At 45.5% G+C, this 27,291-nt stretch overlaps 1 protein-coding gene across 6 annotated transcripts in view; it reads right to left on the bottom strand.

Moving 5' to 3' along the window:
• The window catches only part of DNAH9 (dynein axonemal heavy chain 9), a 281,176-nt gene that overhangs the window by 61,344 nt on the left and 192,541 nt on the right, over positions 1-27,291 (bottom strand). For 5 of the 6 annotated variants that reach the window (XM_070479111.1, XM_070479113.1, XM_070479114.1 and 2 more), the window contains 5 exons: positions 24,344-24,604; positions 12,748-13,173; positions 5,845-5,964; positions 3,422-3,610; positions 28-263 (listed from right to left, as the gene is read on the bottom strand). In XM_070479111.1, coding sequence (XP_070335212.1) covers positions 28-263; positions 3,422-3,610; positions 5,845-5,964; positions 12,748-13,173; positions 24,344-24,604 — 1,232 coding nt within the window. The remainder of the gene's footprint in view (positions 1-27; positions 264-3,421; positions 3,611-5,844; positions 5,965-12,747; positions 13,174-24,343; positions 24,605-27,291) is intronic. The other variant, XM_070479112.1, reaches the window with a different exon arrangement.

Genomic DNA, 27,291 nt, shown 5'->3' with positions numbered 1-27,291 from the left:
TGGGAACTTCTGTGTGCAGACACCTACCCCTTCTGGCCGATCTGGGTGACCCGGAGGTCCTCAGCATACTTGTTCTTGATCCATTTGATGCCTTGTAGCTGAGGGTCCACCATGAGCGGCCAGCGCTCGCAGTTGAGGAGGATGGCGGCATTCTCCGTGGACATGCGGTCTGCAGGGAGGCCCTCATTCTGCCAGGTGGCCACATCAGCATCATCCATCAGCGTCCGCAGGGGGTCCAGGGTGGGGGTCATAGGGATTGGAACCTGGTGGGAAAGAAAGGGCATAGGCACTCAGAATGGAAGCAGGTGCCCTCGGCCGAGGGTGGGGCCAGAGCTCACTGAAAAGACAGAGCTCCTCTAAAAAGCAAGACCAAAATCCCCCTGAGGATAGTTTTCCTGGCTGTGTGATTGTTTGCGGAAGCATGTTTTCTCAGCTTCCTGATAGTCTTTTCTTTTGATGGATGAACAGCAGCAGAAATTCCACCCTTGTCATCCTCAGTTCCTCGGTATAGTTTCTAAGTCAAATGACTACCATAGATCATCAAATCAAATCAAAGTTTGCTCGGTTGTGTCTGACTCTTTGCAACCCTTTGGACTAGCCCACCAGGTTCCTTTGTCCAAGGGATTTTTCAGGCAAGAATACTGGAGTGAATTGCCATTTCCTCCTCCAGGGGATCTTCCCAACCCAGGGATCAAACCTATGTCTTCTTTGTCTCCTGCATTGCAGGTGGATTCAGTCCAGTGGTATAGAATCTGCCTGCCAATGCAGGAGCCACAGGAGATGCAAGTTTGATCCTTGGGTCAGAAAGATTCCCCTGGAGGAGGAAATGGCAACTCACTCCAGTATTCTTACCAGGATCATCTCATGGACAGAGGAACCTGGCAGGCTGTAGTCCATGGGGTCGCAAAGAGTCAGATACGACTGAGCAACCAAGTATCATTTGCATGTTAATCAGCAGTCTCTATCCTCCTTACCCATGTTAGCAGAGTCATTTCTGTTGCATCTCTGTGCTTCATGGCCCAGCCCCACACCAGTGCACACCGATCACCCTCTCCTCTCACTGGCATCACCACTTGCTGCCAATGCCCAGCTCACAAAGGACTGCGGACCCTCTCCTTTCTCCTGCTGCAGACCACCCCCCTCAACACAAGGCTGCCTGCAGGACCTCATCCCGCAAACCTGTCCATTGTCCCTGTTGGGAACCCTACTTTTTCTTCTGTCTACCTCTTTCAATTCATTTAACTCTTCTTGGAATAATCATTTTCATTGGAAATTTTTTTTTTTAATTGGGGCAAAATTCACATTCCTTAGCCATTTCAGCGGAGAAGGCAATGGCACCCCACTCCAGTACTCTTGCCTGGAAAATCCCATGGACGGAGGAGCCTGGTAGGCTGCAGTCCATGGGGTCACGAAGAGTCAGACATGACTGAGCGACTTCACTTTCACTTTTCACTTTAATGCATTGGAGAAGGAAATGGCAACCCACTCCAGTGTTCTTGCCTGGAGAATCCCAGGGATGGGGTCGCACAGAGTCAGACACGACTGAAGTGACTCAGCAGCAGTAGCAGTAGCCATTTCAGAGTGCATTAAGTCAACAGCATTTAGTCGTTCAACCACCAGCTCTGTCTTTTCCCAAAACATTTTTTTCGCCCCAAAAGGAAACCCCACATCTACAAGCAGTCACTCCCCATTCCCCACTACCCCCAGGTCTTAGCAACCTCTAATCTGTTCTCTGTCTGTGTGGATTTACCTATTCTGGATGTTTCCCATAAATGGAATCATGCAATACATGTGACCCTTTGTGTTGGCTGCAGAACGCTCTCGAGGCTCACACATGTGCCCTGTTGTTAATATTAACCTCTCCATCCTTCTCTTCTCTGCAGTTTGTCCTCCCAGTTATCTCAGGAAAGCCTCTCCAGATCATCTCCTTTCCCTTTAATTATATCTGCTAAGAGCACGAATGGCCAATTCTATACCTTCGAGCAGATCTTGAAGGGAAAAACAAACCCTGGCGGTGCTTATCCTGGGATCAGAAATGTAATTCAATACAATCATTTTCCTTTGTAATTGTATTCATTCCATTTTACATGCTACAAAACATTACTGTGAGAAGGGATGCATTGGTTTTATCAGACTGCCAAAAGGGTCCATGGCACAAAAATACTTGAGACCCCAAAGCAAAGCCAGAAAACGCCTTGTGAACCTGCTACTGCGCTCCTTGTCTTCATTTGTTCAGCTAGTGACTGTCCTTTGAACAATTTCCTTTCCACAAGTGTTCAAAGTGAATAAATAACAGCTTAATTTGTTGTTTATTTCCCAGAAATGTAGCTGGGTTTTTTTTTAATTTTTAAAAAAATTAAAAGTTTTTTTTGGCTGTGCCATGTGGCATGTGGGATTTTAGTTCCCCCACAAGGGATCAAACCTGTGCCCCCTGCCTTGGAAGCGCAGAGTCTTAACTGCTGGACCACCAGGGAAATGCACTCTTAACAGTTTTTAAACTACTGTTCAGCAAATTATCAGGTGGGTGGGATTTTATGAGCTGATCTGAGAAGCCAACCATCACTAGACGGTATGGGCTTTGTGTTCCACAGAGACACCTACAAATGTATTCTGGAACACAACCCTAACTGTACGTGGTGATCCTTCTGTGTTGACTCTCAGGCAGCTGCTTCTTATGACTCTCATCCTGTCTGCTGGACTAAGACTGTCCTGCTGACACCCTGGTACAGACTGTCTTCTGTGTCTCCTGCCAGTGGTGTGTAAGACAGGCTGAAGACTCGGCACGATTTGTGGGCTGACGACCATGAGTGATGAGGGAGCGCCGAGGGCCAACACACCCTGAGTCCTCTTCAGTTGGAAACTGGATTTCCCCACCAGGTCATGTCAGCGTGGAGGGAGAAGTTGGGAGTAAGATCCACCCACTCACACTGCGAGCTGTGGATGTTGGACCAAAGGAGATGAACGCCTTCATAGGGGTGTCTGTGGGTCACAGACACGGACGGCGGGGCTCCGGGCGCAGTGACCGGGGCAGTGCAGCGTTTGGGGAAGGAGGCTTGCCCTCCACTGCTGCTGCTAAGTTTGGCACAAGAGCAGGAAGGTTGGAGGGAAATACAGGATGTGTCTGGTGCCTCGTGGGTTTGACAGTTTTGAGAACTGTCAGGAGACAGCACGGAGGTGGTGGACCAGCGCTCCCACGCAGACCCCAGAAGGAGGACAGGTGCTATCCCCAGGTGGCCTGGGAGGCAGTGGATGGCGGTACATAGAAGTGTGGAAGGACCTGGGTACCCAGGTCTCCCTCCTGGATCCCGGAGGTCACTAGAGGATGCTCTGGTGGTGATGGGAGGAAGAACGCAGGAAGGAACTAGAAGATTTGGATTGTTACTGTCACGTGAGCTCATGAGTGTAGTGGGCCAGAACACACCTGTAGCTGGCTCAGGTAGGGCCTCCAAGTCGCGTCCAGGAGGCTCTGACGGTATTGCTTTGTGAAGAAGCCCAGGTACGAGATGGAAGCTGCGGTAAGCAAAATGTCTCCACATAATTTCCTTTCCTGTTGCTTGAAGTTCTGCACAGCTTCTGCCCATCTCACGTTTTCAGAGGCCAGGCCTCCCACCTGCCATTTCAAAGAGCAGAGAGGGGAGAAGGCACATCATACCATGGGCCACAGAGCCATGATTCAGCCACGGAGATCCCACAGCTCACGTTTCCCAGCGCACAGCTCACGTTTCCCAGCGGGGGACCCGGGACATCATCTGCGTGGCCCTTGTGATCAATGCGGGTTTGCACCAGCCGCAGCAAACACTGCAGCAAATGAGCCCCTCTTCTCTACCCTGAACCCGACGGGCTGTTGGAGAGACGGGGTCTGAATGCAGGCTTCGGCGCTCTGCCCTTGACAGGCATAGAGATGAACATGCCCGCCTCGAAGGGCCGTGAAGAGGATCTAGTGTGACTGCATGTGATCATCACTTGGGATCATGTCTGGTCCTCAAAACATTGCAGAAAATCATGCACCTCTCCCTTCTCTTCAAATACGGAGGATATGAAAATCAATTGCACTATAAATCACTTGCAATGGGTGGGATGGGCATTCATTATGCCACAGATGCGCAGAAACAAAGTCCCAAGACTGCAGAGCAGGGCCTGACTCTGCCGGTCCACGTCAGAGGCACCCTCTCTGGAGGAGAGACCGTTTCCTAATGGGAGGACTGTGAGGTGGGTTGTTCGGTGAAGCTCGGCTTCTGTGCTACACACATGCATGCATATTTAGTCATGTCCGACTCTGCATCCCCATGGACTGTAGCCTGCCAAGCTCCTCTGTCCATGGGATTCTCCAGCAAAAACACTGGAATGGGTTGCCATTTCCTTCTCCAGGGGATCTTCCTGACCCAGGGATCAAATCCAGATCTCCTGCATTGCAGGCAGATTCTTTACCACTTAGTCACCTGGGAAGCCCTCTGTGCTATGGTGTGATGACAGGTTGCTTTTTCTTCCTTGAAAGATGACATCCAAGGATGTCAGAGCTGAGAGACTTGAGGGACTTACCCCACCTGACCATCCTCACCCCGTCTTAGATCACACAGATAAAGACCAGCAAATCCAAGTGTCTTGTCAGAACCCCCAGGGCAGTGGACGTGGGGGGGCTTCAGAGACCACCTGTCCTGAGTCCTAGAGCAGAGCCCCACCTCACCTCCTACAAGGACCAATGCAGAAAAGTCTCCAACCGGGCAGAGAGAGGCCAAGGGGAATTCTGGGGACCAGGCAGGGGGGTGAACGGACGACAGGCCGGCGGGGAGGCCCTGACTGCCTCGCGCTCGTCCGTGGAGGAGCTGCCTCTCCACCCCGCCGCGCAGTGAGGGTGGGGATCTCAGAGCTGTGCCGTAGCAGGTTCAACACACAAGGGCTCAGACACACCTGAGGCTCCACCTCCCGTCACTGGAGCGCAGCTGGTTCAGTGATGGTGGTGACTCATCTGTCCCTGAACTGGGAGACCTGGCTTTGTCATATACGTAAATGGTGGCTGCAATAAACATGAGTGAAAAGGGGTGGATTCCACTTCCTTACGCTGGTAAGGGAGGTGTGTAAGGGCTCTCCATAGAGACATCACGTCCAGTGGGGGCTGCTCTGCAGGCTCTGAGCTGATGATTCACGAAGAGAAATGTCAGCCACGGGGGATGAAAACAGCTACAGATCCTGTGATTCTCTTGTCAGGGGCTGGGGCCTGTGGTCCCTCTCCCCGGATCTGTCACTGCTTTGACTAGTAGAAAGCGAGGAAGGATGCTGTGCTGGCTTTTGGTCCCAGGCCTTAAGAGAGTGGGGCCTTCTACTTTCTGTCCCTGGGACACTTGCTCTTGGAGCCCTGAGTGGCCATGTAGGTGATGACCCTGCTGGAGAGACCAAGGTCATGGGTGGCCATGCTCCGAGTCAGCTGTCTGTCTGGTTCCTTTCTGCTTCTGTCTCAGCACCTCATCCAGTCCACACCCTTGTTATCAAATGCCCCACAGGGAAGAATGCCTGGGTTTGCCTATCGAAGGCTAGCTTTGTCTTCAACAATGCCCATGGCTATTGCAGGTACAGGTTAAGCATGTCATGCCTCTTGAAAGCTGCCTGGTGGATCCCACACCCCTTCCTCCTGACCATCCCTGTAGGAAATCTCCTTTGATCAGATCAGGGTGTGCATTCGGAGTCAGCCTCTGCTGTCTGGAGCATTTTAATATTTCTTGCCCCTCTTGGCAAAGCGGGGCTCAGCTGTGTTCATCTACTGTGTACCTCTGAGGCATCCAATAAGCTCAGCTTGTGTAATTAAATCCCTCCTCTTCCCCCGCCCCCTCCCTGGAAGCTCACACTTACCAGGCGGTTTGCAAGGGAGATGGTGCCTGCAGTCGCTTCAGCTTCTTGCTGACATTTGAGTTTGTCGGCTGTTGCTTTCTCAAACTTGGCCGTGAGTTTGGCCAGGTTCTCATTAAGGTGCTGTTGAGGAAGGAAAGCAAGGTCTGTCAGTAATTCCAGTGCTTCAGAGATAAGGGTCCACGTGCAGGGCGTTTTTAAAGAAGCCCTCTGCTACACGGAAGAAGCTGTGAGGGACTGGGGAAACATGCAGGGAAGGGAAGGAAGGCAGGTTGGGGGGCTCTCAGGCAGATCCCTGTGGGAGTCCAAAGGGTTCTGATCCAAGCGAGAGAATCCAGCTTTCATGTCCCTCACCCAGTCAACGGTCCAGGAGCAAGAGTGGGTGATGGACCAGGAGAAATGAAATGAAATGTTAGTTGCTCACTTGTGTCTGACTCTTTGTGACCCCAGGGACTGTAGCCCGTCAGAATCCTCGGTCTATGGACTTTTCCAGGCAAGAATACTAGAGTGGGTTGCCATTTCCTTCTCCAAGGGATCTTCTTGACCCAGGGAATGGACCAGGAGAGAGAGACTTAAATTCTGTCTCTCTCTGTACTGGGGAAAATGAGTTCCAGTACTCTGAGAAAAAAGTGAAAGTGCTGCTTTGCTTTTAGAAGCAGAAGTTCACTGGAGCCTGGGGAGGCCTGGAAATGGACAGAAGGATCCCAGGATTGGGGGTGGGGGTGCAAGGAGGAGCCAGACTGTCTGCTGCAGTTGGTTTGCAGGTTGGAGTCGGTCTGCAACCTGGGTCCTCCCCTTGCTTCAAGGTCTCAGGAGTACAAGACAACTTCACCTAACCTCCTCCATTCTCTGCAATTATGCCAAAGTAGAGGAATATTTTTTAAAAGACATGGTTCTGATTTTTTCTAAATGCTTTAAGAATTTAGAATGTAAGTGCACAGTCTTTATTGCCCCTACCACGCCTGTTTGCACCCACAAAGCCACCTCGTTGCATGGAAGACGCCTCCAGATAAGTCTCGCATCTGTGTCACAGCAGGGCTTCAGGCTGCTCTGTTCATCATCACCAAGTCACAAGAGGAAGAAATGAAGAGCCAGGCTTATACAGCCAAGCAGCTTAATGAGTAGATGGTGAGGCATCCAGTTAATGGTGGCAGGCTGCCCACATTCTTCTACCTCCGCTTCTTCCCAAAACGTCTCTAACATGATCATAAGTGAAAGTTGTTCAGTCATGTCTGACTCTTTGTGACCCCATGAACTGTAGCCTGCCAGGCTCCTCAGTCCATGGAATTCTCCAGGCAGGAATACTAGAGTGGGTTACATCCTTCTCCAGGGGATCTTCCTGACCCAGGGACTGAACCTGGGTCTACCACATTGCAGCCAGACTCTTTACCGATGGAGCCACCAGGGAATAAATTCAAGGGAAGGATTAGAACATGAACTTGAGGAAATCTAGACAGTATAAGAAAATACAAAGTGACAAAAAAATGAAAGTGGAGGACCCATCAGAAGTTTTGATGGGCTTCCCTGGTGGCTCAGATGGTTAAGAATCTGCCTGCAAGGCAGAGTTGATCTGAGTTTTATCCTTGGGTTGGGAAGATTCCCTGGAGAAGGGAATGGCTACCCATTCCAGTATTCTTACCTGGAGAATCCACGGACAGAGGAGTCTGGCAGGCTACAGTCCATGGGGTTGCAGAGTTGGACACAACTGAAGCGACTTTCACTTTCTTTGAGAAGTTCCAACATCTAATCAATATTCATTACAGAAATAAGGTTAAAAAGGAAACAGAAGAGAGACTACAAATCACCTTGTGAAACTGAAGAAAATAAGTCTCTACAACCCAAGCACAAAGAATAAAAAAAGAATGACAGCTAAGTACATCAATGTAACGTATCAGATGCCAAGAATAAAGAAAAAAATCGAAAGACTTCCAGAAAGGCAGAAACACAGTGCACCAACAGAGGAATGGGACCCTGACTTCTCACCAGACCAAAAGATAAAGCACTCAGTGTTCTAAGAGGAAAATATTAGCATCAGAATTTAATACTCAGTGAAACTGTCAATTCAGTTTAGAAACAAAAAGATGTGTCCAGACCAGAATATTAGATAATTTACCTCTTATGTAACATTTCTGGAAAAGTTATTTAAGAATGAGCCAAAGCAAAACAAGAGAAGAAATCAGGAAAGAAGCCATGGGGTCCAGAAGTCTGTGGAATGAACCCAAGAGAGCAGTGAACGTGATTACGCTTTGTCACAGGAGCTTTGAGTTGTAAACAAGAGAGAAAGGTCTTAGGAACAAAGGCGGGCTCAGCAGAACACTGGATTGGATGGAGATTTAATTTTTTTTTAAAGATTTTTTTTTTAATGTGAACCATTTTTCAAAAGTTTTTATTCAATTCATTACTATATTTCTTTTTTTAAAAATGTTTTGTTTCTTTGGCCACAAAGCATGTGGGATCTTAGCTCTCTGACCAGGAATTGAACCTGCACACTCTGTTGGAAAGTGAAATCTTAACCACTGACCACCAGGGAAATCCCTAGAGAGATTCCCCCACCCCCCTCAAAGGAGCTAATTGAGAGAGAGAGAAAGAGAAAGTAGAAATTCCAGGGAGAAAGGCATTTTAAAAAGGAAATGTAACTGTACTTTGATCTGCTATGAACAAGATAGACAGATTCATAGAATATAAATATAATTTACTGTTCTTTCAGTTTTTTGAATCAGTCAATGGGGAGGGCGTGAGACAACTGATTTTGGTTACAATGTAGAGATTTTCAGTGTTGGTGATTCAAAAACCAAATAATGGTAAGTAATGATAAGGGAAGTGGGAGGTAGGAGGGAGGGGGTGAACTAAAGGCAAGGGCACTAACTGCATCTTGAACAGGAGGGCTCCAAGGAAGCGGCCTCTACGTGATTGAACAAGGAACTGAGGTCACGTTGGCGAAACAGAGTCACTCTAACAAGATAGGAGATGATTGTCGTCCAGGCACCTGGAGCAGAAAGTCAACTGTCTAAAGAAGGTACATGGCAAATGGATGTGGCACAGTACGTAGACAGGGCTCAGAAATCCAGATGTGCAGAACAGGAAGACGATGTAAACCAGCCAGATGAGTCTAATGTTAAAAGAAATAGGGGCCGGTGGGGACTGTGACAAAACGCAGCAAAACTGCCTGCTTGAGTGGGAAGCCACTGCTTAAGGCCAGGGTCAGTCAGTGATATTCAGGAAGCTTGTGATTGTTATAAGACTGGCCAGAAATCAGATTTTTTGTTTTAAATACTGACCACCAGTTAAATAATTTCCAAGCAGTATGTGCAGGACAGATGAAAGACATTTAAGCCATTGGGTTGCAAGCTCTGAGTGGTGTCAACAATTAGTTCAGTTTAGTTCAGTCCAGTTGCTCAGTCATGTAGAACTCTTTGTCACCCCATGGACTGCAGCACTCCACGCTTCCTTGTCCTCCACTATCTCCTGAAGCTTACTCAAACTCATGTCCATCAAGTCGGTGATGCCATCTAACCATCTCATCCTTTGTCATCCCCTTCTCCTCCTGCTTTCAATCTTTCCCAGCATCAGGTCTTTTCCAATGAGTCAGTTCTTCCAATGAGCATTAGGTGACCAAAATATTGGAGCTTCAGCTTCAGCATCAGTCCTTCCAATGAATATTTAGGACTGATTTCCTTTAGGATGGAGTGGTCTGATCTCCTTGCAGTCTAAGGAACCCTCGAGAGTCTTCTCCAAAACCACAGTTCAAAAGCATCAATTCTTCAGCACTCAGCTTTCTTTATGGCTCAACAATCAGTAGAAACAGACAAAAGAATGAAAAGGTCAGGAGACTGTCCTTTCTCACCCGAAGCTCTTCTCTGCTCTCTGTTATTTTGCTTAATGAGTGAATAAATGCCCAATGAAGATGCCTTCCTTGTTTTTACTCTATTATTTTTTTAAATTGTCAACTTCATATGTGTTTGTGACAGAAAAAAAGAAAATACAAGTTAACAAAACCCATCCAAAATCTACTACTTGGAAATAACCACTAGTATTCATATTCGTGTGTATTTTAATTATCTGTGTAGTTGCTAATTTGTGTCCGACTCTTTGCGACCAAATGGACTATAGCCTGCCAGGCTCCCCTGTCCATGGGATTCTCCAGACAAGAATACTGGAGTGGACTGCAATTTCCTCCTCTGGGGATTTTAATTATCTATGTAATCAAATTGAAATTACCTTGTAGAATGTGTTCTGAAAGACGCTTTTTTTTTTTTAACTTTATGCATTGTGAATTAAAATTCTTGGTACAGCAGAAATGAATACAACATTATAAAGAAACTATACTCTGATTCTAAAAAAAAGTTCTTTACTTGGAATTATGCTAAAATCCTAAAAACAGGCATCCTCTTCTGGGTGAGGGGGGGATGCGACTGGAGAGGGCTGGCCGTGGCCTCAGTGACACAGAGGGAGGCTCTCTCCTGCCTGGGTGGGCGTCCATGTGCACAATGGGTATCAGTCCACCCTCCTGTTATTGGTAGGTGAATGTCATGCCTATGTTGATAGGCATGTGGATGAGCAAAGGATGGAGAGGAGGCTGTTCAAAGCGAGAAGGCATCTTTTTAATTTCAAAAAATATTTTGGCAGAAGAGAAGCGCCTTCCTAAGGTAGCCAAGTATTTTAAAAATATTCTGATTGCTTTCACAGGTTGAATGAGCCCATCATGTGCGTGTTGGCTAACTGAAAAGGTATAAACATTTTGAAAACATTCCCTTCGCACCAAATGTTCCTTTCGTTAAAATAACTTGAGTAAGAGAGAGAGAGAGCTTTGAAAATGTAGTTCCTGTAACACTTTTCTGAGAGAGACTAAAGAATATGAAAATGATCAGAAGGTCTTTTCCCCCCCAGAAGCAGTCAACAGGGTGGTAGAGTGTTTTGCTCTTGGTGTTCCTTTAAGAGGGCCGTTATGAGGTTGATTATCAGTAATCTGGCCCGTGAATATCTGGGTTTTGTAAAGCAAACATACTGGGAGATTCTTTGCTTTGCCAAAGCATTTTTTTTTTTTTAAATACAGAGTCTGGTTGCAAGGATCTTTGAACTGGGGTCTTTAGCTGAGGAACTTAATCTATGGATCAATAAACCTATGAAACTTGAAGCATGAAGCATGTCTGCGATCTTGCTTTTCATAATTTGTAAAACCCTTTTTATCATCACGAGAAATGTGCAGTAAGAATCTTATCTGCCTAGAATGCACATGTAGAGATGAGAGATCCAGGGAAAGTTTCGGCTTGAGCTTGACTGTGGTGGTGACTAGGGCTTGGACACAGACATGATGACACATGCAGCCAATGGAAGGAGCAGGTGGAGGTCATGCAGGGGTCAGGGGTCACGGGAACCCTGGTGGCAGCGACAGCTCCCTGTGTTCCTGTGGGCTGGGCTCTGGGCTTCTGCTAGGCCTGCTTTTCTCCTTTGATCCTCACGGCAGACTCACAAAGTGGAGGCTATTACTGTGTCCATTTTATGTCAGGAAACTGAAGTCTGGGCACTTGAAAGCCCTTTCTATATGTCACACACTGGTGAACAGCGCAGCGTGGATTGGAAGGTCTGCCGATGGGGTTTTAGCTGCCATGTCATTCTGCAGGATTCTGATTTCCACCCCTCACATTGGCGATACCCATTGTAATGGCTTCCCAGGTGGCGCAGTGTTAAAGAATCTGCTTGTCGATGCAGGAGATGCAGGTTCAATTCCTAGCTTGGGAAGATCCCCCAGAAGGAAATGGCAACCTACTCCAGTATTCTTGCCTGGAGCATCCCATGGGCAGAGGAGCCTAGCAGGCTACAGTCCATGGGGTCACAAAGAGTTGGACAAGACTGAAGGGGCACATATGTCATTTTAATGGCAAAGGTGAAGTTCAAGGGGAATCTCTTAAATAGGGGTGAATCCAAGGTCACCTCCATCCCCCAATCCTGGGTGAGGGACATACAATAAAAATATCAATAAGAGGCTAATAATTACATATTTATTGCCAAGGGACCCCCACCCCCCACCCCAAACCACAACACGCTAGGTGCTCTCACAGACTTCCATAAGGCAGTGCAGTCTGCGGGATGTCCCGCAGACCCACATGTCCACACCAGTGAGAGTGAGGGGGTGGACAGTGGCCAGTATGGAAGCTCCTGATGCACAAGGTGGGTGAAAAACTATGTCTCAAAGAGGAAAAAGGATCTCCCATTTTTGAACTTATCTACAAAACAGACTCACAGAGAACAGGCTTGTGGTTGCCAAGGGGGAAGAGGTGGGGGGAGGGATGGATTGGGAGTTTGGGATTAGCAGATGCAAACTACCAGGATATTAACTCTCAGTTAACTATCAATATTAACTATTAGGATGGATAAACAATGAGGTCCTACTGTACAGCACAGGGAACTACAGTCAATATCCTGTGACAAACCATAATGGAAAAGAATATATGTGTGTGTGTATGTGTAATTGAATCACTTTTCTGTATAGCAGAAAATAACACAACATTGTAAATCAATTATACTTCAATAAAATAAGCTAAAGAATCTCCCTTGTTTGACCTTTTGTTCTTAACTATCAGATGTGCAAAAATATTAGATTCACTTGTGGCTACTAAGATAGCAGCTGGTTCCATGAATAATACCGTTCATCTATTATACGTATCCATCTGTCATCTTTTCTTTCCTTGGAGGAAATGGAAAAAAACCTTTTAGGACCAAAGCTTAAACCCATGGCCCAGTGGATCTGTCTTGTTTGGACTACACGGTGTTTGAGAAAGAAAATTTAAAAGTTTCCTCTATTAAAAAATTAGATTTTACATAACAATTTGGTTTTCTTTCAAAGTCAGGTCCGAGGCGCTGGGGCCTGGGGGAGAGGGCTGTTTGCCTCAGCTGGGGGTCACTTACAGTGATCTTGGCTTTAACGGCCGCCAGCTTCTCCTGGGCAGCAGTGAGGTCCGAGGTGGCCTTGTTCAGCGCTTGGCGCTTGGGTTCCACGTCACAGAACACCTCGTGGAACTTCACGATGTTTATGACCCAAGAGCAGAGGCCTGCAGCCGCGTAGGACTTGGTGGCCACAAACTCCGGATTGAACTCGGGGTCCTGCAGATATGGCCTGATGGCCTTGAGGCAGTTCTCGTGAATGTTCTCCTTGTCAAAGTGGACGAGGGAGTCCAGGAAACCATCCACCTTGGCCATGGTGACCTTGGCGGCCTTCCAGCTGCGGTCCTTGGGCACCTTGCCCCTGGGGGCTATGAGCACCATCACCGCTGCGCTGACATTGCTCACCGCCGGTGGTGGGGAACCAAAGGACTTCAGCTCGGTCAGATTGGTCTGCAAGAGAGAGGCACATTGTTAGAGGAAAATGCATGGGTTCTCTTTGTCATCGACCACTCATGGAGCCTGGCTCGGAGAGATCTGAGAGGGCCCTTTTGAAGCCTTTATCTGCCCTTGGAATTTTAAATATCATGACTCATCAGAAGGGAACCGAGAACTCCCCAGTGGCTCCAGAATGCTCCGAATGGCTAATTGAGACTCAGAGGTTCTATCAGCACTTTGACCTACAGCCCATCAGAAACACACAATTATTTCACATTTGACTGAAATGTATAAGGATGCCAACATGCTCTGAAACAGGCAGCGTGCCATGAATAAAAGATAAGGTTATTGTAAATTAATTTCCATCTTGGATTGAAGAGAATAGCATGTAACCCAACGATTTTTTTTTCTTTAATTAAACTGCTTTGTTCCATGAGCCTGTTCTAACTACAGCTGACCGTCCTGATAGCAAAGAGGCATCTTCTGCCAAGAAATAATGCAGACAGAAAGCCAGGCACAGCGTGTGCTCTTACTGCCTCTGCCTAGACATGGGTTGGAGCTTTGCGACAAGTTTCACTTGCTCTAGAAAGATAGGACTGAAAGGCTTGACCTCGAAAGGCCACTTGAACTTCTCAGGCTTTAGTGTTTTCATCTGTAGGTTGGGAGCAGTACATCTGCAATGAAATTTGGTCGGAAATGCATATAAAGTTGATTTAAGGTTTGTTGTGACCGACAGTGAGGGACATGTGATCTCAAAAGCACTTGCTTTCAAGGCTGATTTTATGAATAGGGGAAAATCTTGATTTCAAAGATTAGATCCTTGTGCCAAATTAACTTGGGGGTGTTCTCAGGCTGGGAAGTCAAAACAGGAGGGGGATTATTTCTGGCACCTAATGGAAGTGCCTAGGAAGATGCTCCGTTTATTCGTGCCACTGTTCACACTTTGGGTCACGACAGTCTTGTCAGGGCCAGGAATGAAGGACAGCACAGGTGTGGCAGGTGGGCTTGGGCACCTGTCCAAGTGGCCTCCCCTGAGCCAGAGGACAAAGAGGGAAAATACAGGCAGAAACAAAACCCCCACAATGTTAATATAATTTAAGTTGAGCATGTATGTGCAATGTACTGAATTAAGAAAAGATAAAAATGGATACAGATGAAATTGAATTCTATAACCTAGATACATCATTGTTAATATTTCAATGTAATTCCTTCTAACTTTAAAAAAAATTTATGTATGTATATATATGTGTATATATATATATATATATATATATAATTTGGGGATATGCTGGGCCTTTGTTGCTACATGGGTTTTTCTCTAGCTGTGGTGTGCAGGCTTCTCATTGTGGTAGCTTCTCTTATGGCAGAGCACAGGAGCAAGTGTCTTTTGATTTCATGACTGCAGTCACCATCCACAGTGATTTTGGAGCCCAAGAAAATAAAGTCTGTCACTGTTTCCATTTTTCCCCCATCTATTTGCCATGAAGTGATGGTAGGCTGGATGCCCTGCTCTTAGTTTTTTGAACATCTAAATATAAGTATATACATACATGTATACACACACACGCACACACACTGCATACAGTGCTTTTTCGTGATGCTCATTGTCTCTCGCCCCTGCCCAGTGCTAAACAGAATCTTCATAGAGACAGAATCTTTGTCTCTATGAAGGCAAATAGAGGCATCACGGGCACCCAGAACAGTGTCTGGCATGAAGTGCAGTCAGGGATTCTCTGCTGAGTGGATAAATTTGTCTGCACAGTCATTCATTTGGCAAAGGGGGGATGCAGTGTTAAATAAAAAGTCAGTCCTTTCGCTCATGCAGGTGGGAGGGGCGGACACAAAAGAGTCAATCTTTGGTATATTAGAGAGTGAGAAGTGCTCTGAAAAAAGCAAAAAGCAGGGCTAGTAGGCTAGTGGATTCTTGAATAGTGATGGTATCAGTTTGGCCAGGGAGGGGGTTCTGGGAGGACCACTTAGAGAACCTACTGTTTCAGGATGGGGAAGGGCAGAGAGTAAATGAGTGGGCAGAGGCCGACACAAATGCCAGTTCCAGCACGATTTATAAGAGCTCTTCACACACACACACACACACACACACACACATATGAGGATACTCTCTTTTTAGTTTAAAAAATTTAAGATATTCTGTGACAGGTAGAAATTTAGTTTTCCTATAGCCGAACTGAGTAATCCTTTTCCAGATGACATCATGCTATCATCCTTCGCTTTTATGGTTAGAAGGGTCTTTCATATGTATTAAGATGATGTGACCTTATAATAACTTTTCTAGTTCTTTTACAATTTCTTTCTTATTGTTCACTGGTTTACAAGGTTACATTATTCAGTCCTTCCAGTAAAATAATACATATTTACTGTGAAATATTTAGCAGAGACGAAGACAAAAACCAGACTCACTTATTTTACCACCCAGAGATAAACACTGTCCTGGTATGGTTAATGATATATGCTTAACAAACTAACAAAGAGGCACAGAAAAAAAGATAATGAGCGAATATTGTGTGAATATATATGAATGTGGTATATGTCTGGCTCATTCATTTATGCACACATATACATATATATAGGCTTCCCAGGTGGCATTAGTGGTAAAGAATCCACCTACCAATGGAGGAGACAAAAGATGCTAGTTCGATCCCTGGACTGGGAAGATCCCTTGGGGGAGGAAATGGCAACCCACTCCAAGTATCCTTGCCTGGCAAATCCCATGACAGGGCAGCCAGGTGGGTTATAGTCCATAGGTTCACAAAGAGTCAGACACGACTGAAGTGACTTAACACACACACATGCATACATATATGTACATACATATACATATATCAATCACTGTTTACACTATTTTTTGAATCTGCTTTCACTGAAAATTGTATCTTAAACTCTTTCATGTTATGAATTATTTTTGCAAAATACGATTTTAAATAAAGTATGTGCAAATTTCTCTCATTTAGATGAGCCACAATTTAGCCAACTCCATATTGTTAAGTATTTAGGTTATTAAATTTTTAATAGCTGCTTAAATGATATGAACTTTTAATGAAATTAGAAATAAATAAGCCCCAAATCAGAGTCAAATTAGGCTTGGATTTAATGTATAAAGTATTTGAAGAATAGTGACATCCTTAAAATATTAAATCTTGCCTTACCCAAACTTGGTACATCTATTTCCCTATTCAGATCTTATTTTACACTACTCAACAAAGATGTGCAGTTTTCTTCACATAGTTTCAATAAATTTATTTATGTTTACTCGTGCCGAGAGTTTTGGTTGCTATCTTGAAAATGTTATATTTTCTAACTGGATACTGTTGATATTAGGAAAGCTATTAAATTTTGTAATGGGCCCTTAACCCTCCCCTTTTATTTGTTTTATTATATTTTTATGACATCTATGAATAATAACACATTTGTCTGCTACTTTACAACATTTGCACGATTACCATTTTTCATTTATCATTGCATTGGCTAGAAACTTTAGGGCAATTGTTTTATAATAGGAGCAAAGGGGGTCATTATTGTGCTTTTTTTTTGCTAATGGGAATTCGGGTAATGCTCGACCATTAGACGGGATGTTTCATTCTTGGACTGGGATTGATTGCTATGTGTTAGCAAATTATCCAAATATCCTTTTGGTCTTACTATACTGAGAGTCTTAATAGGAATGGATGTTGAATTGTGTTAGGTATCATTTTTAACATTTCTCTAAACTGCAGAATTTTTTGCCTTTTTTTTTTTTAAAGATTTTTTGTGTGTGAACCATTTTTAAAGTCTTTACTGAATTTGTTACAATATTGCTTCTGTTTTACGTTTTGTTTTTTTGGCCTCAAGGCTTTTGGGATCTTAGCTCCCAGACCAGGGATCGAACCCACACTCCCTGCATTGGAAGGTGGTCTTAACCACTGGACCACAAGGAAGTCCCCCCAAAACTATTCTTCTTTAATCTACAGTTGGGTATGTTCACAGGAGTAGCCCTACATAGGCAAAACTTTCCTTGGTAGCATACTGTTGTTTGAATAAATTGCTAGGCTTGATTTACCAGGATTTTGTATGGATATCTTAAATCACTATTCATAAATTTGTATAATCTGAGGTTTTATTTTCTTGTGCTATCTCTATCACTTCTAGTATCAAGCTTATCATATAATAAAGGTCTTAAAAAGTTCTGTAGGAAAGAAGTCTGTTAAACTCTGTAACCCTAGAATTCTCAAAATCATTTAATTATAAAATATACCTTTTATATAACTTGTTAATATTAAGTTACAAGTCAAAGGACAGGAAGAAAATATTTACAACATATATAACAAGACATATAGTAAAAATTTATCTTAAAAACCCTATAAATCAATAAAGAAAAGGGAAATTATCTCATCAGAAAATGGACAAAGAATCTGAGCAAATAATGAAGGAAGTAATCCAAGTATTAGAATCAAACTATTTCACAAATTTTTTAAACGAAAAAATTTTTATGTTCTTAATGAGAAAAATTAGAATGATTGAAAATACTTAAGACTGGAAAGGATGTGGGGGAAAGCAGAGCTTACAACTATAAACAAGAGAAGCTATTTTGGATAGAAATTGAGTGTTATTTATATAAAAAAGAGAATTATTGTTAGAGTTTCCTAATGCTTCTGTGGGGCTTCCCAGGTGGAGCTAGTGGCAAAGAACCCACCTGCCGATCCAAGGGACAGAAGAGACAGGGGCTTGATCTTGGCTTAGGAAGATCCCGTGGAGGAGGGCATGGCAACCCACCCCCGTGTTCTTGCCTGGAGACTCCCATGGACAGAGGAGCCTGGCGGGCTACAGTCCCTGGGGTTGCAAAGAGTCGGATGTGACTGAAGCGACTGAGCACACGCATTGCTTCTGTAAGAAATTATCATAAACCCAGTGACTCAACGTGGATGCATAATCTTCCTATTCTGGAGGCAGGATTCCTAAGCTGAAGATGTTGGAGGGGCTGGTTCTTTCCGGAGGCTGGAGCAGAGTCTGAGCCTTTCTGAACCCAGTGTCTACAGCCAGCCTCACCCCTTGGCTCAGAGTCCCACATCAAGTGAGCTGTGTACCCGCTCTGCTCCCACCACCATGCCTCCTTCTTCCAACCCTCCTGTCTCCCTCTTATTGGGATCCTTGCGACGACATTTAGGACCCAGCTGGGGCTTCCCTGGTGGCTCAGATGGTTAAGAATCTGCCTGCAATACAGGAGACCTGGGTTCCATCCCTGAATGGGGAAGATCCCCTGGAGAAAGGAATGGCAACCCACTCCAGTATTCTTGCCTCTAGAATTGCACGGACAGAAGAGGCTGGTGGGCTACAGTCCATGGGGTCAAAAAGAGTTGGACATGACTGAGTGACTAACACTCTCACTGTCACTGGATAATCCAGAGTCATCTCCCCACTTTGAGAACCTTGATTTAATCACACACACAGAGTCACCATATGAAGTAAAATCCACAGGTTCCAGAGGTTAGGACGTGGGTATTTTGAGGGGTGGAGGAGGTATGATTCAACCTGCCATGTTGTTCTCTCAAACAATTGTATTTCTTATTTGGCCCAGAGAAATATTTGAACATATGGAGTAAAGATATATGCACAAGAATATTTGTATTAGAGAAAAAGAAACTAATTACACACTCAAGAGTAAATAGCTAAAAGATATAGAGTACATTATAGCCTGGAATACTACGAAGCATTAAATAAATATGGTTTCAATGTATGTATTGGCGTGACACAGTCTTGTTTCATGAGGAAGAGTAAGTTGTCATTATATATCTGTATTTAAAATATGATATATTTTATATGTGTATAAACATATAATGCAGTGCATATAAAATATATCATGTTTTAAATACAAATCTCCTGCATTGCAGCCTGAGCCTCCAGGGAAGCCCGAGGTGTTAGTCATGTCCGACTCTTTGTGACCCACTGGACTGTAGCCCACCAGGTTCCTCTGTCCATGGAATTCTCCAGGCAAGAATACTGGAGAGGGTTGCCATTCCCTTCTCCAGGGGATCTTCCCAACCCAGGGATTGAACTTGGGTCTCCTGCCTTGCAGGTGAATTCTTTACTGTCTGAACCACCAGGAAAGCCCTGATGTACACGTATTTCATACGTGTATTTGCACAGAAATAAATACACAGAAAAATTGCTGGACAAGATATAGCTCAAGCTTTTCCAGGAGTGCTGTTTTAGGAGAGGACTGGGGGTGGAGTGCAAAGAAGGGTGACTTTATGTTTCATCCTGTACATTCTATACTCTTTGAATTATTGTAATGATAAAAACGCCATTTTATGTTATTTGTATAATAAAAAATAAGCTTACTGGATAAAATGCATAGGAAATAAATAGAAAATTTCAAGTAACTCTGCAAGGAGAAAAAAAAAGCCATGAAATTGTAAGCAAAACCATTCTTCAACTAGGGCAGGGAAAGCTATACCGGATTTGCTTCAGTTTAGCTATAAAAGTGAAATAAAACTGCCAAAGCAGAGACTTAAAATGTACAGAGACTTACTACTACGCTCTGATTTACAGGTGTTCTTTATGTATTAACTAAAGATTCATTGTTAACTTTGAAAATGATGAGAAAATAGGAATACAGTCCTTAAATACCAGAGTCCTGAGGACGCAAAAAAATTTGAGGATACTCAAGGGGTCCTTGTGTTCGTGAAGAAACATCTCTGTTCTGTGTGGTACAATCTGATCCATTCTTTGAGCAGGGGGTGGGGGCTGGGAGAAATGGGTGAAGGTGGTTCAAAAGGTACAAATTTCTAGGTTTAAAATAAATAAGTCCTGGGGATGTAGTGTATAGCTCACTATGTGGTATATTTGAAAGTTGCTGAGAGAGTAAATCTGAAAAGAAGAAGAAAAACAAAATACAAGAAAAAATTGCAACTATGCATGGTGATACATGCTAACCAGACTTAGTGCGGTGATCACTTCACAATATATTTGTATATATCGAATTGTTACATTGTACACATGAGGCTAAGAAACATTATATGTCATTGTGAGAGATGAAGAAGTTCAGTGACTGGTGCCATGCTAGTTTGAAGACAGTACCCATCATGTTATCTGGCACACAGTAGCTATTGTTTAGTTGCTAAGTTGTGTCCAACTCTTTGTGACCCCACAGACTGCAACTGGCCAGGCTCTTCTGCCTATGGGATTTTCCAGGCAAGAATACTGGAGCAAGTTGCCATTTTCTCCTTCAGGGGATCTTCCTGACCCAGGGATAGAATCCTCATCTCCTGCGTTGGCAGGCGGATTCTTTACCACTGAGCTACCATACATGGTAGGCATTCATTAAAAATGATTTTCATGGGCTTTGCTGGTGGTGCAGTGGTAAGGAATCCACCCGTCAATGCAGGAGACAGGGGTTCAATCTCTAATCTGGGAATATCCCACATGTCGGGGAGCAGCTAAGCCCATGAGCCCCAGCAATTGAGCCTGTGCTCTAGAGCCCAGGAACCACAACTACTGAGTCTGCCTGCCCTAGAGCCTGTGCTCCGCAACAAGAGAAGCCACCGCAGTTGAGAAACCTGCCCGCCACAACTAGAGTAGCCCGAGAAGAAACGGAGACCCAGCATGGACAAAAGTACATAAATAAATTATCAAGAAAACTTCATGAGTTTCACTTCCTTCGTGGCAGAGATATCTAGACCTCAAATCCAGTGCTTTTTTTCAGAATCCAATCCCATCACTTCCATGAGTTACACCTCTATGTGTTTATTTCTACCAGCAAAGGTCACCTAACTAATCAGCCATAAAATTAACCAAGAGTATTCATAGGTTTTCACTGTTTCCAGCCTGTTTCCCTGTCCTTCACAGCCTGATGCGGACTATATTACTACCACCTCCACTTTACAGGTGAGGAAACAGAGGTTCAGAGAACATAAAGTCATTCCTAGGGTCACACACTGTGAATAGTCCAGCCAGAACTTGGACTCAGCTCATCTTAGAAAATAAAATCTCTGTGTCAAAAGATCTTATGAAAGACATTCATCTTTTTGGCAAGAAGTGATCACTGAACACTACAGAAGGGTGCATAAATAAAGCAGTCTCTCTTCTGTGCTCTGGAAGACAGGAAAGGGAGAGGTTGCTCTTGAAAGTAAGTTTGATTTTGCAATATGGGTGTTGTTTAGACAGAGTGATGATCCTAGATGGCTGCTGTAGCACTGTCTGATTAAAGTCCTCGCAGTTGAAATGATGCTGCTATGAGGGGTCAGGGAGACCCTGGCCTGGCTGTATAGAAAAGTTCAGACGGAATAAAAGGGAACAAGTTTGAGTCAGTTGAACTGAGGTGGGTAAACCTAGAGCCTATTATACAGAGTGAAATCAGAAAGAGAAAAACAAATATCATATATTAATGTATATATATGGAATCTAGAAAAAATAGTGCTGATGAACCTACTTGCAGGGAAGGAATGGAGACGCAGAGAATGGACCTGTGAACACAGTGGGGAAGGAGAGGGTGGGACAGATTGGGAGAGTAGCAGGGACATATATACACTGCTGCTGCTGCTGCTGCTGAGTCGCTTCAGTCGTGTCCGACTCTGCGACCCCACAGACGGCAGCTCACCAGGCTCCCCTGTCCCTGGGATTCTGCAGGCAAGAACACTGGAGTGGGTTGCCGTCTCCTTCTCCGATATATACACTACCGTGTGTAAAATAGATAGCTAGCGGGCAGCAGCGAGTAGCACAGGGAGCTCAGCTTGGTGCTGTGATGGCCTAGAGGGGTGGGATGGGGTCAGAGGAGGGAGACCAACAGGGAAGATGTGTGTGTGTGTGTGTGTGTGTGTGTGTGTGTACAATTATGACTGATTCGCACTGTTGTATGGCAGAGACCAACACAGCATTGTAAAGCAATTTTCCTCCAGTGAAATTTTCCTCCAGCTTTAAGCAGAGAGAAAAGCTTTCAGGCTGAGAAGTGGTGGCATAATTGGGCTATACCTCCACTCCCCAGTCTATCCACAGTTCCCAAAATTTTCCTGGAGAAATCTTGCGTTTTCTATGGAGGTGGGATAGAGGCCCACTTAAGGCTTTTACAGGTCCTTCCTATTAGGGACCTCCCACCACATGTCATAAAAAACACATAAAAATGCACTCATATCTCACATTAAATACAATTTATACATAACTCTACATCACAGGATTGTCCAGTGTCCTCAGCTTAGACTCAGATGTGCTGAGGCTCTAAGCCAAGAGATGCTACCTTCCAAAGTGAGGTGTGCGCTGACTACATAGAACCCATAAAAGAAAGCTTCAAAGGGACTTTCTTGGTGGTCCAGCGGCTAAGACTCCACACTCCCAAAGCAGGGGACCCAGGTTCGGTTTCTGGTCAGGGGCCTAGATCCCACAAGCTGCAATTAAGAGTATTCAATGTTGCAGCTAGGGCTTCCCTGGTGACCCAGGGGTGAAGAGTGTGCCGGTCAATGCAGGAGACTCGAGTTCCATCCCTGTATTGGGAAGATCCCCTGGAGAGGGAAATGGCAACCCATTCCAGTATTCTTGTCTGGGAAATCCCAAGGACAGAGGAGCCTGGTGGGCTACAGTCCATGGGGTCGCAGAGAGTTGGACATGACCGAGCAACTCACATTTTAACGCCTTCAGTGAGATAGGCTGCTGAGTCCCATCCACTCTGCCTTTAAGGGAGGATGGCGGGGGGCGGGGCATGTGTCCCTTCACATGAAGTCTAGAGAGAGGAGGGCTTTAAGGAGACCACTCAGAGAGCTCAAATGCAACTTGAGTGACACCAGACTGGGGGTCTAACTTACAGAAATCTACAGGGTGCGAATGGCAGGCTAGTCCCCTGGTGGTGGAACTTCGGGGGCATTTCCTACATGGGTGACCAACACTCTCAGAGTCCATCTGGAAGAAGGAGGCATAGGTGTCGCCCGTGGAGCAGAGGCGAGCTCCTGGCATGGCCCACCTGGCATGGGCTGTCTGAGACCTTGATCAAATGGCCCCTGTGAAGGGGCAAGTGAGTAGCTAGATTCTCAGCAGAAAGAGGAGCCAGTGGAGGGTCTGCAAAGAGATGACATGAACTCCCAAGTAAACATCAGCTTTTCTCTGTGATGCCAACTCCTGATGACCTGAGTCTGTCTGCCCTGCTTTCCATCTTCCTCGCTCAGTCTCTCAGCCATGGTCATCCAAATGGGAAAGAAAGTTAATCGTGAAAACTATAAAAGGAAGAAGTACTAACCACAGGCACCTTCCAACACACAGAGTATCTTTAAAGGGAACCAAAATAAAACTCCCAATGAACACATCTCAAGAGTCATGCTTGTTCCACTTAAAGCTCATGTGTATGAGCTGAATTTAGTCGACACACAGTTACATGCTGTCGACAACTGAGTACTTGCCAAGTTTGATTTTGTAGATTTTTTTTCTCTTACTTTGGAGGCAATATCTTACTTTAGTATCCTATCTTAAACAATTTCATAGGGCCTGCATGCATGTGTATGCTAAGTCGCTTTAGTCAAGTCCGACTCTGTGCTACCCCATGGACCGTAGCCCGCCAGGCTCCTCTGTCCACGGGGTTCTCCAGGTAAGAATACTGGAGTGAGTTGGCATGCCCAGGAGATCTTTCCAATCCAGGGATCAAACTCAAGTCTCTTACGTGTCCCGCACTGGGGAGTGTTCTTTACCACTAGCACCACCTGGGAAGCTTCGACCCAAGGTTTGAACCCAGGCCTCCTGTGTTGCAGGCAGATTCTCTACCACCTGAGCCACCGGGGAAGCCCTTGAGAGGCCTACGTGTCCTCTAGCACAGAAGGAGTTAAAGTGACCATGGACTGCATAGTCAGAAGGTCTCCGGGCCTGCATTTTGAAGATGTGAGTTCAAGTCTGGCTCTAACATTGAGATCTGTGACTCTGGGCCCTGGCTTTCTCATCAGTGAAGCAAGGAGGCTGGACAGTTGGCCCCTCCTGTTCCAATAAGTTTGAGACTCACCTCTCTCGGATTTCACTAGTAGCCCGTGCATCCTGACATATATTCAGCGTATATAAATGTCTGCTTGCTCAATGAATAAACCAGTGACAGCTGGTCCCAGCTGAGCCCTCTGGACTGTGCCCCTGTGCCCCTCAGAACACCAGGGTGGTGGGCTGCGTTTGGGTTGGAGGAGAGGCTGCTCCTCCCGGGAGGGATGAGCAGGCACGCACACGTTCCTCCTACCTTGTTGAGGGTGTTGAGGGCGGCCTGGGCTGCCGTGAGCGCCGGTTCTGCCTTGGCCAGGTCTTCCTCACAGTCCTTCTGCTTCCGCTGCACCTCCAGCATGATGAGGGCCACCTTCCGCTCCTCCTCGTCGGCGATGGCTTTCTCTCTGCTCACCTTGTCCGTCTCCACGCCCACCACCTGAATCAGCTTGTCGGCATCTTCATTCTTCTGCCTTAGCTCCACTTCCTGGGTGGCCAGCTTGGCTTTCAGCTCATCCACCTGCAACGGAGAAGCGGCAGGTTTTTTTAGACGGGACCATGATGGGGTCTGACCCTGCAGGGCAGGGAAGAAGGCCAGCTCCTGATGCAAAGGCGCGAAGCTGAGCTCTCAGCTGGGACCAAGCTCCCTGACATGGGAAAGGAAAGGAACCCTGGCCGCCCTCTTCTTCTCTCCCCTGCAACAAATGTGGTGGAAGATTCTAAGCAACAGATGCCATGAACTTTCTTTCTCCTTGATGCCCAAATGACATAGGTGACTTCTCACTGACATCGTGTCTGTGTCTTATAAAAACCTCATGCCTAACATAACACTTCACACATAGTAGGGCTTTACTGAGCAACAGTTTTCCTTTCATTGAATTTGGCCAGTTTGGAATTAGCAAACTATAAAAAGTGAGTGTCCACTGAGTATCCTGAAAGATGGAATATATGAACAGAGAGTGGCCGGACCATAAAAGCAGAACTCTGATCTAGAACCTGCAGCAACCTACCCAGGAGACCAGCCCATTATCCACAGCAACCAGCTCAGAAAGCCAGCATGCCATAAGTCAGATTGAAATGGAACAGGACCCTATGGTCCTTGTCACACAGTGTCTGCAGCCTGACTTTTGTCGGTAGAAGAACATTAGCCAAAAAATAAATTTAATCAGAGAGGTGAGAACATGCACAAACAAAGGAAGACAGTCAAGGGAGACCAAATAACATAGTCATTAAACATAGTCAAGGACCTTTGGTTTCTTCTCAAGGGCTACAGATAATATTCTGAGCTATATCCTGTGTAGATACTGAAATCCCTACCAGGTTAAGAAGTCAGCCTCAGGATGACCAGACTGTAGCCATGATATAAGCTGCCATAATTCTGAGAACTGGCCTCAAGGAAATGGGAACACACTGACCCTGGAATTGAAGATTAACTGTATTTAATTAAGATGATGCTGGTCACACCAGCGATGACCAATTTCAAGTTGACTGTCAGAGCTGTGCTGTCTCTGCACAGAGCCCCCTTCCTCAGCCTACAAAGACTCTTGCCCATGGACAGTTACCAGGCAGGGGTATTAGGCCTTTGAACAGACATCCGCTCTCCTCCCCAGTTGCTGGCATCCAAATTATGCAAATTTTCCTTTCCACCAACCTGGCCTCTTTACTGGCTTTTGAGCAGCCAGTGACTAGACCTTGGTTTGGAAACAAGTCTACTGTCTAAGTAACAGTCCAGGAAGACAGGCAATAACCTCTATAAGAATCAGTTCAAAATGGCAGGGACTTGATTAATAACTGACAACCTTCTTAACTTTATCCCAGTGTAGGACCAGAAATGAGAGAAATTCATGAGAGAAATTCAAACACCCACCCCTAAACGACTAAAGACGCACAGCTTCTGATCTGCCCTCCTCTGCCTCCCGACAGCCAACAGCCTCTGTCCGTGAAGGTCCTTTCTTCCAACCATTTAGCTTCCCCACTCCTCTGCCTGTCTTTGTGTTTCCTCTTGTTGCTGCTTAGTTGCTAAATCATGTCTAACTCTTTGTGACCCTATGGACTGTAGCCGGCCAGGCTCCTCGGTTCATGGGATTTCCCAGGCAAGAATACTGGAGTGGGTTGCCATTTCCTTCTCCAGGGGATCTTCTGGACCCAAGAATCAAACTCATGTCCCCTGCATTGGCAGGCAGATTCTTTACTGCTGAGCCATCAGGGAAACCTTTTATGTCTCTACCAAAGCGCAAATGATGGTGGCTGACTGCCTTGCTAGAGCGAGCTCTGAATAAAGAGCCTTTGCTTGTCCTCATTTAGTTGGACTTCATCTATTCCCACAGTCCTTTCAAGGAGTAGATGACTAGGTTGAAGTGGAACAGCACGGATTCCGATGGTCCAGACCATCTGTGTTCTCCGCCTAGCTCTATGTCCACGCACATTTGGGGACAATGATGGAGTGGTGGGAATACCAGCTCCTAGGAATCCTTCTATGTTCCCAATCAGCTAGGAAGAGGTGAATGGCTTTCTATGTGCTCAGGAGGGGGTTAAGGTTCTCAGAATGTGGTCCTCGGATCCCAGAAGGTGGTACCCAGCATCAGCACCACCTGTGAAATGCAAAGTCTGGGGTTTCCCTAGTGGTCCAGTGGTAAAGAACCCACCTGTCAAAGCATGGGACATGGGTTCCATCCCTGGTCCAGGAAGACCCCGCATGCGGCGGAGCCACTAAACCAGTGTGCTGCAACGACTGAGGCCCATGTGCCCTGGAGTCTGTGCTCCGCAACAACGGAAGCCACCGCAATGAGAAGCCTGCTTGCTGCAACTAGAGAAAGCCCACACGCAATAATGAAGACCCAGCACAGCCAATACATAAAATAAAATAAATAAATACAATCTTAAACAGGAAAAGAAAGAAATCAAGTTGTCTGGTCCACTCTGGACCAGAATTAGAAATTCTGGTGGTGGGGCCCTGCAATCTGTGTTTTAATAGGCCCTCTGGGTGAATCTGATGCCTGCCTAGGTTTGACAATCTCAAGCCTAACTCACACCCTGTTCACGTGCAAAGAGAAGACTTAGATCTATTTATTTCTGGAAAGTAAAAAAAAAAGTCAATTGTATTTGCAATATGGCCCATAAACTTTGCATCCCAAGATGACCTCTTGTCTCTCATTTTTCTGAAGTCTATTTCATGCAACCACCAAAGATTACTTCAGAGCTCCTAGA

The sequence above is a fragment of the Odocoileus virginianus genome, chromosome 17 (genome assembly GCF_023699985.2).
Source record: "Odocoileus virginianus isolate 20LAN1187 ecotype Illinois chromosome 17, Ovbor_1.2, whole genome shotgun sequence".
NCBI classification, from domain to species: domain Eukaryota; kingdom Metazoa; phylum Chordata; class Mammalia; order Artiodactyla; family Cervidae; genus Odocoileus; species Odocoileus virginianus.
The sequence above is the reverse complement of the archived record's forward strand: the minus strand, read 5'-3'. Positions and strand labels throughout refer to the sequence as shown.